At 36.6% G+C, this 11,480-nt stretch overlaps 1 protein-coding gene and 1 long non-coding RNA gene across 2 annotated transcripts; one reads left to right on the top strand and one right to left on the bottom strand.

Annotated features, from left to right (window-relative positions):
- On the bottom strand, positions 1–2,298 carry LOC142616293 (uncharacterized). The gene is made up of 3 exons (XM_075789172.1): positions 1,808–2,298; positions 811–1,753; positions 1–516 (listed from the first exon to the last, which is right to left on the bottom strand). Exons 1-3 carry the CDS (start codon positions 2,296–2,298, stop codon positions 1–3), a joined length of 1,950 nt encoding a protein of 649 aa, XP_075645287.1.
- Positions 2,299–6,343: 4,045 nt separating this feature from the next.
- Positions 6,344–10,367, top strand: LOC142617996 (uncharacterized). The gene is made up of 3 exons (XR_012841131.1): positions 6,344–6,773; positions 9,655–9,731; positions 9,898–10,367. It is a non-coding gene; the product is annotated as an uncharacterized LOC142617996 (long non-coding RNA).
- Positions 10,368–11,480: the final 1,113 nt, after the last annotated feature.

Here is an 11,480-nt window from a genome sequence, read left to right on the forward strand (position 1 = left end):
TCATTCCACCATGTTGTAGGCCTTGTTTATGTCGAGTTTTATTTCCATAAAATTCTCATTTCCTTTATGATTATGCATACTATGAAGATACTCAAAAGCTACCAAAATATTGTCAGAACTAAGACGACTCTTAGTAAAAGCACTTTGCTGTTCAACAATAATATGTGGCAAAATTTTCTTAAGTCTATTTGCTAGAACTTTTGAGAAAATTTTGTATAACACGTTGTACAAACTTATAGGTTTGAAATCAGCAGCAGATTCAGGATTCTTCTTTTTTGGAATAACAGTGATGAAAGTGTGATTGAGATTTTCAGGTAGAGAAGTAGAATTTAAAAAATGGAGGTCAGAATTAGAGATATCATCACCAATTAAATTCCAGTAATGTTGGTAAAAGAGGAGAGGTAGACCAACTGGCCCTGGAGCTTTGAGTGGAGCCATCTGATTGATGGCTTGCTTCACTTCCCATTTTGAAAATTCCACAGAAAGTTGTCTATTCATGTCATCCGTTATGACCCTCTGGATGGAGTTTGTGGCCAAATCACACAACTGAGTGTTGGTTGCTGAAAAAAGCTCCCTTGTAATAGTGTACTAAACAGTCAACTATTTCATCTTTATCCGTTTTCCATTGACCATTGCTATCTTGGATTTTCTGGATCATATTTGTTTCTCATTCTTTGTGAGGCGTGGCTGTGAAAATATTTAGAATTTCAATCTCCAAATTATGCCCATAGCACCTTTGACCTTTTAAACCAAAGCCTATTCTCCCTGTCAGTTAGCATTAAAATGCCTTTCTTAATTTATGCTTCTGACCCTCTGATTGCATCCAGATTGCATGGCCACCTTCTTTGCTTCTATAAGCTCTTTTCTTTTCTTTGCCAACTCTTGTCTCACGTTGTCAAAGTAGGTCCGGTTCCACCAACTCAGTTCCTTCCCACATTTCTTGATTTTGTTTGTGACCATCACTGCCACGTCTGACCTCTCATCATCAGAACACCACACGACTTCTACTATTTTTGAGCAACCCCTGTCTGAAAGCCACATTTCCTCAAATCGGAAGGGCTTAGCAAATGATGGAAGATTAAGGCCATCAGGTGTGATCCATAGCGGACTATGGTCTGAGGTATCGGAGTGAAGATGGTGCACCTTTAAACCCAAAAATTTCAAAAACCAGTCATTGTTGGCTAACCCGCGGTCTAACCTTTCCCAAATAAAGTGCCCATCAGCAGAATGCTTCCGCCAAGTGAATGGAGAACCCACAAAACTGAGATCAATGAATCCGCAGTCACCAATGATTTCCCTGAAGAGTTGCATTTGAGACTGGTTTCTATTGCTACCTCCCATCTTTTCTGAGGCTCGAGTCAACTCATTGAAGTCCCCTGCACATAGCCAAGGGAGTTTAATTCGACTATTGAGTTGTTTGAGTCTGTTCCAAGCTTCGCTTCTTCTGTTAGTCACCGGCTCTCTATAGAATCCTGTGAAATGCCATGCCTCATCATTCCCTTTGTTTATGATGGAGTCTATGTGGTACTTGGAGAAAGAATCAATGTGAAGGTCAAGAGAATTTTTCCAATACAAGGCCAGGCCACCCGCTCTACTGTGTCTCTCTATGAAAAATAAATTGTCAAACTTGATGCTCTGCTGAATATCTTTAAGTCTAGTTTCATCTGCCCATGTTTTGGCTAAAAACACGATAGAGGGATCTTTAGCTCGAATCAACACTTCAAGCTCTTTTTCTGTATGCAAGTTCCCAAGCCTGCGATAGTTTCATACTAGGAGACTCATTATGATCAATAACTCCGCCATTGACAGTTCTTGTGCATCCTCCCTTGAAACCTGAAGTTTTTTCAAAGGTAACTCAGGTTGAGCATCATTTTCTGCTTCTCTCCCACGTTTGGTAGCAGTATTGAAAGAAGTTTGGTCAGTCATCATGTGAATGTCACAAGCTAGTTTTTTCCACTTACGTAGGGTGTTGGTTTCTGAATTAAGTGCATGGCTTGAGTCTGCCACGTGGGGATAAAGATCTTGCGTGTTAGCCTCATTTGTTTCCTCTGTAATTTGCAACTCATACTCATGCGGGACCAATAAGTGCGGACTGCCAGCTGTCTCCAAGATCGGTGCCGATATTTGGTGATCAAACTTCATTATTGCCGTGTCTATTTCCTGGATTTGAATTTCAAAATCCGGGAGATTAGCAAGGCAAGAAGATGAAATTGGTACGGAATTAATTACCTCCGGATTTGGGACAGGATTATTGATAATAGGCACCGGATTACCCGCCACTAAATTTGGTGTTTCCATACGTGGGACATGAGAAGCGTCCCCTGTATCAGCGCCGCCAAGGACTCACTGGCTTTCAACGTCGACGACTGGAGTGGCTGCCATTACTGGGGAAGGTGTTGAAACCTTAGTTTGTCTCGCCTTCTCTGTCTCGCCAAGCCCATCGCCCATACTTGATACCGTGGTAAAATGAGCTTTCCCGGAGTTGTAGGGTGAAGCTTGAAGCCATGCGCCATATTCTCGCTTTTCTACAGAGATCGTTCCCTTACTAGCCAGCCACACCTCACATTCCTTGTCATCATGGGACACCATTCCATATACATAACAAAAATTCGGAAGTTTTTCATATTTGAAGGCCACCCAGATTTCTTTGCCATTCTCCAATATTACCTTACGGCCACAACAGAGAGGTCTTGACACGTTTACCTCAACTCGGACCTGCAGAAAATCTCCTCCTATCATCTCCTTCAAGTTCTCCGATGGTGAGACTGGTCCTATAGTTTCACCCAATTCAATGGCTGTTTCAGGGTCTAACATGCGCATCGGTAAGCCATGGAGTTGCACCCAAAACTGCACCTTTGTAAAGCGCAGGGATCGTGCTGGGATAGAACCATCATAATGTTACAACAAGACTAAATGCTTATCAAAGGACCACGGCTCTGTTGCTAGGACTCGTTTCGCGCCGGACTCCATTTCAAACACGAAAAGGAGAACGTGGTCTCCTGCTTCCCTAATTTTGAACTCCTTACGTGATCTCCACAGGGGTTTGAAAGTTCGCCCTATCACTTCCACGTTTAGGGCTCTTCTCGTGAGGAATCTGGCAGCAAGCACATATTCTTTGCTATTCAAGTTCTTCGATTTTGTCAAACTAATCTTGGCACCCTCTGTATCTGTCAAGGAGAGCTTCTTCTAGTCGTTAAGAACTTCTTCCATTGTGTGGGTTGTAGAGCAGAGAGAAAAGGATGAAAAGGGCAAGTGTGATTTCTATACTTAGGAGGAAAAGATGGTATAACCCTACTGCTGATCGCTAGTAGCAGAGGGGAGGAGGTCTCATTCCAAGCAAGATAATAGGCATTACAAAAAAATCATCCTATCCCAGCGCTTTTAAAAACCGCCGCAATAGATGAAGCTCTATTATGGCGACTCAAAACCGGCGCTTTACAAATCGCTGCAATAGGAGGCCTATAGCGGCGGTTTTAAAAAACGCTGGTATAGGAAGCTCAAAAACGCTGGAATACGGTTACTAATTTCTCTTATGGGAAAGACCTATCCCGGCGCTTCTAAAAGCGCTGGAATAGGTGGCCCTATTCAAGCGCTTCCAAAAGCGCTGGGACAGGTCTCTTTCAATAAGGGAATGGAATGACCCTATACCAGCGCTTTTCAAAGCGCTGGAATAGGGTCAACCTATTCTAGTGCTTCTAAGCGCTGGGATAGGGTCACTCCATTCCATAATGGAGAGGGACCTGTCCCAGTGCTTCAAAAAGCGCTGGGATAAGTCCCTCTCCATTATGGAATGGAGTGACCCTATCCCAGTGCTTTTATAAGCGCTGGGACAGGTCCTCTCCATTATGGAATGTAGTGACCCTATCCCAGCGCTTCGAAAAGCGCTGGTATAGGGTCACTCCATTCCCTTACAGAGAGAGCCCTATTCCAGCGCTTTTGGAAGCGCTGGGATAGGTCACCTATAGGGATTTTTTATTTATTTATTTTTTATACAAGATAGAATTTCTACTCTAACCTAATCTAAGTGTATATGTGTGTGAAACTCCCTTCTGGAGATTTGAACCCCGCCTTTGCCCCCCACACCTCACAAACACTTATACTTGTGGAGGGATTTATTAATTATCAAATGGCTAATACTCCCCTAAACCTAAAAAAAGACCAAAGTACCCCCTAAAACATCAAAAAAGGGCAAAAACACCCCCGATACCTAGAAAAAGACTGATATACCCCCAAATGGACATAAATGACTGAAATACCCCCAAAACATAAAAAAGGACCCAAGCACCCCATAAGACATCGAAAATGACCGGAGTACCCCTTGTGACGAAAGCTAGCCAAAATAAAACCAAAATACCCCTATAAGTCTGATAAATGACCAAAATGCCCCTAGAAAGACAAAATGTCCAAAACACACTCGACACCCAAAAAAGGACTAATACACCCCCGAAACATAAAAAATGACCAAAATACCCCCAAAATATCGAAATGAATGAAATACATCCTAAAAACTTGAAAATGACAAAAGCACCCCTATGACTAGGGGTGACAAAGTCAACCCAAATCCATTTGCCCACCCAAACCCGCCTACTTAAATAAGAGTATGAGACCTAAACCCACTCAATTATTAATTGGGTTAAATGGGTATTAACCCAATTAACATTAATGTTTATTGGGTTTTAAATAGGTACCCAGTTTGACCTAATTATGATCCAAGTATCATTTCTACAGATTAAAATACTTCAAAACCTCAAAAATTACCAAACTACCCATTGAACCTAAAAATGACCAAAATAGCCTCTAAACCTAAAAAATGACCAAAACGACCAAAATACCTCTAAACCTATAACGACCAAAACACCTCTAAACCTATAAAATGACCAAAATACCCCTCAAAATAGTTGTTGCTATGGAGGATAGGGATGGAGGGAGAACATTATAACTGCTTAATGATAATGGGTGGAAGTTTGAAGTTGTGTTTTTTGTAGGCAGTTTTTTTTTTTAAAGCGATAGTTCATCGTAGTTTATCTTATCCAATTGTTAACTTCTTTTTTTTTTTTTTGGGAATAGATATATATATATTTTTTGATAAAATTTTTGCTGGGAATATTGGTGGTTAGTTAAGGAATAAGAAAGAATTTTGAACAATTAATTTTTTTTTAATAAAAATAAAAGATAATGATTAGAAGTTAAGAGTAAAGCTTCAATTGAAATTAGAAAAAAAAAATTGAATTCAAATAGGAGAACGTGTACTTGGAATTTGAAGAGGTATGCTAAATTTTAGGAAGATGGGTGAACGTGGGATTTTATTTTTTATTTAGTTATTTAATTTAGGATATGTGTAGGATATGTAAAAAGTGTGTGGAATATATCTAAATAGTGATAATGTAAGCAAATTTTTAGGAAAAAAATGTGTCAAACTTTTGAAAATTTTAAAACCGTTTAGTGATAAAAAGTTGCAAACAATTTCATTTTGGCAATTAGAAAAAAAAAGAGTATGTTTATGTGAGAAAATAAAACAGTTTTATATTTATTTATTTAAAAAAAAAGTTGTATTAGTACTTGACTACTAACGTGAGAGTGAAATGTGGAGGTGGGAGAAAAAAATTGTTTATTTATTTGTTTTTTAAATTTAGCTAAAAACTAGGAGTTTTTAAATTACTAATTTTACATGTCTAACCCTATTATTTAAGCTATACAAACAGATGAATTTAAGGGTATTTTAGGCATAAAAATTGAGGAATCCAAACAAGGGAAGCCCCTTAACTAGTAGTATAGATAAATTAGATTCCTCATTTTCATGGTTCTAAAATGTACATCCCTATATTTAAGTAGAGACAAAACTAAAAGACAATCCATTAAAAATATATCTCTAACTACTACTAAAACATTGTCTAAAAAATAGGGTCACTCTCTTATTTATTTTCAAATTTCTTTATCCACTTATAAATTAAATTTTCAAAACAAAAATTATATATATAAAAAAAAATAAAGACACTTTTTTTTTTTGCTACAAAATAGAACCACTAAAAAAAAACCTCACTTATAAATTAAATTTTCAAAATAAAAATTATATATAAAAAATAAAAACACATTTTTTTTGCTACAAAATAGGACCACTAAAAAAAAAAGCCTATCGAATCGATATGTATTAAATATTATTATGTACAAAATACTTAAAGAAGAGTACTAGTGGTTTAGTGGTAAGACAAGCGTGGAATAATATGTTGCCCAAGTTCGAACCTTACTAAACACATTTAATATTTTTTTGCTCCCCTTATAACATAAAACTACGTCGTTTTATACAATAACTTTAAAAAAAAAAACCCTAATCTCTACATTTCTCACTTCAGCTGCCTCCTCTTTTCTCATTTCTCACAAGCAAACCTCATTCTCTCTCTCTCTCTCTCTCTGTGCTCATTTTTAGATTCATCTATTCAGATCACTCCTCCACCCAATCGCACACATCCACACACAACTCACCGGATTCGTCGCTGGAGCTTGTGACGAATAAACCTTCCTTTTTTTTTTTTTTGTTATTCGTCGCTGGAGCTTGTGCCTTGGAGCTATCTTTGAAGCTGGGGTTGTGAAGGGTTTTGGACCAAGTGACCAACCTTTTATTTTATGAGAGCAATGGTGGTGGAGCCAACATTGTGAACCATGGCTACACCAATGGTGATGGCCTTGGTGCTGAGATTGTTGTCACTTTTGTCCTTGTCTACACTGTCTTCTTTGCTACTGATGCCAAGAGAAAAGCTAGAGACTCTCACGTCCCTGTATGTATTATTATTTTTCTCTTTCTTTCTTTCTTAATTTTAACTTTACTATGTTTATATATATATATATATATATGTGTGTGTGTGTGTGTGTGTGTGTAAATAATTTCTCCATGGGATTATTTTTCATGACCCTTTGCTAGTGCTTTTGGTCTCCTCTTTGTGCTATTTATTACTTTATTAGCCATTTTACAAAGTAATGTTATTTTATTTTATTTTATTGTTTTCCTCTTGGTTTTTTGCTTGAAAATTTTGGTCTATAGTTCTTTTGTATTTATCTTAAAAGTGGGGTTTCCGCCAGGTTATGTTTGGAACTCTTGGAGAAAGTTGATTCCTTTACTTGCTTTTGAAAATAAGTTGGTTTGTTTTCCAAAACAAAAGAAGTTTCTTTTTTACAAAGTAAAATCGACTGTTATAAATTTGCAAAGCTGGTTGGTACCGGTAGGTGTAGGATGTCTTTTCTTTATAATTTATTTTTTTATGCTTTTTATGGTTAGATTTATATTGTTAAGTTCTTGCAAGTGCCATTGATTTGTGTGTCCTCTGTATAAGAAAGGGAGAGAGAATTGTGGGGGTGCTTTTTGGGTGCTGTGACCATGTGTATATTTGTAAAATTTAAGTAGGAAATAAAAAGTTCATCTTGTTGCCCAAAACTGTTTTATACAAATCCTAAAAAAGCAACTGAAATCGTTATTTGAAGTTACAATTATAGTTATTTTTTGAGTATGTGTAAAATAGATTTTTTGATGAACAAAAAAAGGGTAGAGGGGGGGGGGGGGTGATCGTTGGTCAATCCTATCTGGGCGTGACCATAGTAGCATCCTACCTGCTGGATGGAGGGGATCATAGTGAGCCATAGTTTCCCAGCCTCACAAGGGATACTAGTGAACCTTGAGCTGCTGAGGGAGGCAACTCAAGTGAGTCTATATTCGGACTCAAACTTTGGATCTACTTCATATCTATTGAATCTATTCCATGGAGAAAGATCCTGGTGTGACCCACCACCACATACAAAGGTAGCGTAACACAAATTGTCTTGGATTCCTTGGGGTTTCTCTTGTGAATCATCTGGTTCTCTCCCACTTTAGGAAAAAAATAAATCTATTTTTGCTATGAAAATTTAGTTTTGGTAGTTAGAAATTAAGCAAGACGAAGAACCCAATATTTCTTGTGATTGGAATAGTCCTTTTGGGTTGTATTACAAACATGGATAACAATATTTCTTGTTTCGTTATAGAAAATTCTTTGAAGGAGAACCCAACCTTCTTTTAGGCTAGACTAGGGACTCCTTCAATTTAAATTTTAGATTTTTTTTAACACTCCTTCCATCAATGAGTTATATTGGTAGCTATTGTTTAAGTATTCGTGTACAACATAAAAAGGAGGATGGTGTGGCTATGAAAGAAATTACACCATCTCACGTTTACAAAGGGCATTAGAAGCTTACCTATGGGTTCTTGATAGTGGAAAAATGGAGGAAAATGGTTGGAGTTTCAGTTTTAGAGGGGTTTTGTAAAGGGGAAAGAGAGAGGGAGAAATGCCTAAAAAGAAGAGAAGGGAATTTTTGTACTTGAATTTTCCAAAGGGAGTGGGGGTATTTAGACAAGTGGGGTGGGGGGGAGGTGACATACCCATTTAGCTGCCCCTGTCAAATCGGCTGCTTAAGGGGTGTGGTACCTCTACATCACCTAATCTTATCCACTTGTCTTTATATTGTTGTCAATGATCCTATAGATTGGGCCAGGGACATTTAGGTAATCCCAACTTTATTATTTTGAAAATCACATTAAGTCAGTTGGTGCATTACTGCTTTGTATTGTATTTATCTCTGCAAATCATCTACTTACTTCCAACTCTATCTTTCCCTCTTTCAACTATTTTTTTTCTTATTAATTTTCTTAACTTATTGTTACACTTTCTCAAACATTTCATCCTCCATTTTAAAGCCTTTTGACTCCATGTGTGTGTTTAAGTGAATTGTGAATTTTCTATAGAACTAACTTTGTTTGGTTGCTGGGAAAATTGAGTAGAAAAGGAGGGGAAAATAGAATTCACGACACATGTTTAGTGTTTTGTGTGTGCATGTGTGTGTGTGTGTTTTTTTTGGAAAATTTGGGAAATTCATCTTAACTATGCTGAAATTGTTGTGAAATGAGAACTGTGAAAGAGTAAGGAAGGATGGTTATACAAAGAATGTTTTAGTTTCCATTTAAAATTACATGTTGATTACACACGTGTGGACATGGGCCCCCACACAAAAACATACTCGTTCTTGTACATACACATACAAAGTTATCCACTTATGAGACTTTTGGATGGGTGTTATAGTTGTTATAATTGATATTGATCACATCTTTTAAATATTTCAATTGAAGTGTGAAGCACAGTATTTTATGTGTTCCCTGTGATGTTTAGGTAATTAATTTTTTATGGGTCAATTTATTTTAATTTCTGTAATTCTTCTATGCTTTTTTAATAAATATTAATATGGGTATCAATTTGTTTCTGTATAGATTTGGGTTTCTTTTAGATGGTATCAATTTGATTCTAGGGTTTTGAGGCTCTTCTTGTGTAAAATGTAATGGGGATTGGTGGTGAATAAAGCTGATATTTCAGAGTGCGAGTTTAGAGGCTTGGATTTAATTGTTTCTGGTTGGTGAGAAATTATAATTGAGTTGTGGATTTTTAATTATTTAATTGTTAATATTTTTTACCAAGCAACATTGATTGATAAGACATAAGAATCGGAGTCTTATATTTGTCCAAAGTGATAACACTTTGTATGGTTTCCGAAGAACTTTTGTAGGAAAATTTGATTTATGAAATCAGTTTTTCTCAAATAATATATGTTCATCTTGGATTTATTGTTGAATTTTGATAGGCATCACCATAATGGGCATTGGGAAGCAAGAATTGGAAGAGTTTGTGGTAACAAATATCTGTACTTGGGAACTTACAGTAAGTTCTAATACTCTCTTTTTGATAGTGAATTTGATATCTTAATTGTTATGTATTGAAAATTATCATAAATAGAGGGGTTATATGTCTATGGTAAACTTTGGTACTTGGTCTTACTACAATTTGATGGTGGGCATGATATTCTGTTTTTGTTTCATACTTCCAGTTGTGCTATATTGATCCTAAAGTTTCCAATGAGGAGGAGATGGAACTGCTGAAGAGATTAGATAGCGGACAATTATAAAGTAATTTATTCGTCTTTAGTGCATCTTTTAGGTACTATTTATCTATTTCATTATTTTACTTACCTCATTCAATACCTTTTTCTGTTGTAATGTATGACAAACAATATTCCAAAGTTATTATATGAAGACCAAAATAAAATTACAGTTGTATGGTTTTTTGTAATTTTGTTTAGTAAGTCAATGTAGTTAAGTTTTGTTATAAGTGATCTGCAAGTTATTGTATGGTATTTTTTGTTTTATTTTATCAGGTTAGGTACTTTAAACTTTTGTTTTAATGGTAGACAATTGCAAACAATGTGTTTTGTTGTTGTAGCTTTGCTGTTGCTGGTGTGTGAATTATCAAAACAATGAATGTAGTTCTTTGTTTTTATGGATCATATGTTTTGAGTTATGTGTTTTGGTTTATTATCATTTAATGTGGTATTGTATTTGCTATTGGAAAATATGAATTGTGGTTCATCATAGGTGCTATGAAAATTTTAAAAAAAAAGACCTATACCAGCGCTTTTGAAAGTGCTGGCATAGGTCCTTTTAAATTTTGATCATTCAAGACCTATCCCAGCGCTTTTGGGAACGCTAGGATAGGCACGACCTATGCCAGCGCTTTTGAAAGCGCTGGTATAGGTCTTTTAAATTATATACATTCATGACCTATACCAGCGCTCCCAAAAGCGCTGGTATAGGTCTTGAATGCATATAATTTAAAAGGCTTATACCAGCGCTTTTGGGAGCGTTGGTATAGGTCATGAATGTATATAATTTAAAAGACCTATACCAGCGCTTTCAAAAGCGCTGAGATAGGGCATATGCCTTTCCCGGCGCTTTTAAAAAACGCTAGTATAGGTCCAGCGACCCTATACCGACTATTACTGCGCGGCGGTTTAAAGTGCCAGGAAAAAAACGCAAGGATAGAAATTTTGACCCTACCTCAGCGCTTTTTGGGGCTATCCCAGCGGTTTTGAAAACGCTGGGATAACCCCATTTTTTTGTAGTGAGGGTTTCTATGCTTCGGTCTCTCAGAGAGAAACCTTAGACGAGAAAATTACTTTTCCTTTATAAATTGTTAATTATGTAACACTTAATCTCTAAAAGTTGAGATGTTGGGTGTATTATAAAATAGTATAGTATAATAGATAAAGTGACTTTTGAGATAGTAAAATAAATTTTTTTTAAATACAATCTTTATACCCTCTTCTTTTATCCCTATCTTCTAATCATCACCCATCCTCTCTTCTCTTCCTTTTTATTTATTTCTTTTGAGAGGGTAGTTAAAATGGATGCTTATGAAAAAATATGGGAGAGGCTTGGCCTGGGTATGTGTGTTTTGTAGACTAACCCCACTAGGATGCGCTGAAGGCCTTGTAGTTGAATTGGCACTTTCCCATGCACAAAGTGCTTGGGGGTCTAGGGGGAAAAGATTCGAGTTGCGGGATTAGCAGCATGTTGTAATTATCTCTAAAAAAAAAAAAAAAAACCCCACTAGGATGCTGACATGTGACAATTC

The sequence above is a fragment of the Castanea sativa genome, chromosome 11 (assembly GCF_040712315.1).
Source record: "Castanea sativa cultivar Marrone di Chiusa Pesio chromosome 11, ASM4071231v1".
NCBI lineage: Eukaryota > Viridiplantae > Streptophyta > Magnoliopsida > Fagales > Fagaceae > Castanea > Castanea sativa.

Bases quoted from the DNA above. Each gene is read 5' to 3' on its own strand.
- LOC142616293 (XM_075789172.1), bottom strand. From the start codon at position 2,298: ATGGAAACACCAAATTTAGTGGCGGGTAATCCGGTGCCTATTATCAAT. The intron at 1,754-1,807 runs GTCAATGGCGGA...AAACTATCGCAG, and splicing joins AGGGAGGATGCACAAGAACT to GCTTGGGAACTTGCATACAG. The intron at 517-810 runs GTCAGAAGCATA...AACTCCATCCAG, and splicing joins AATCTGGATGCAATCAGAGG to AGGGTCATAACGGATGACAT.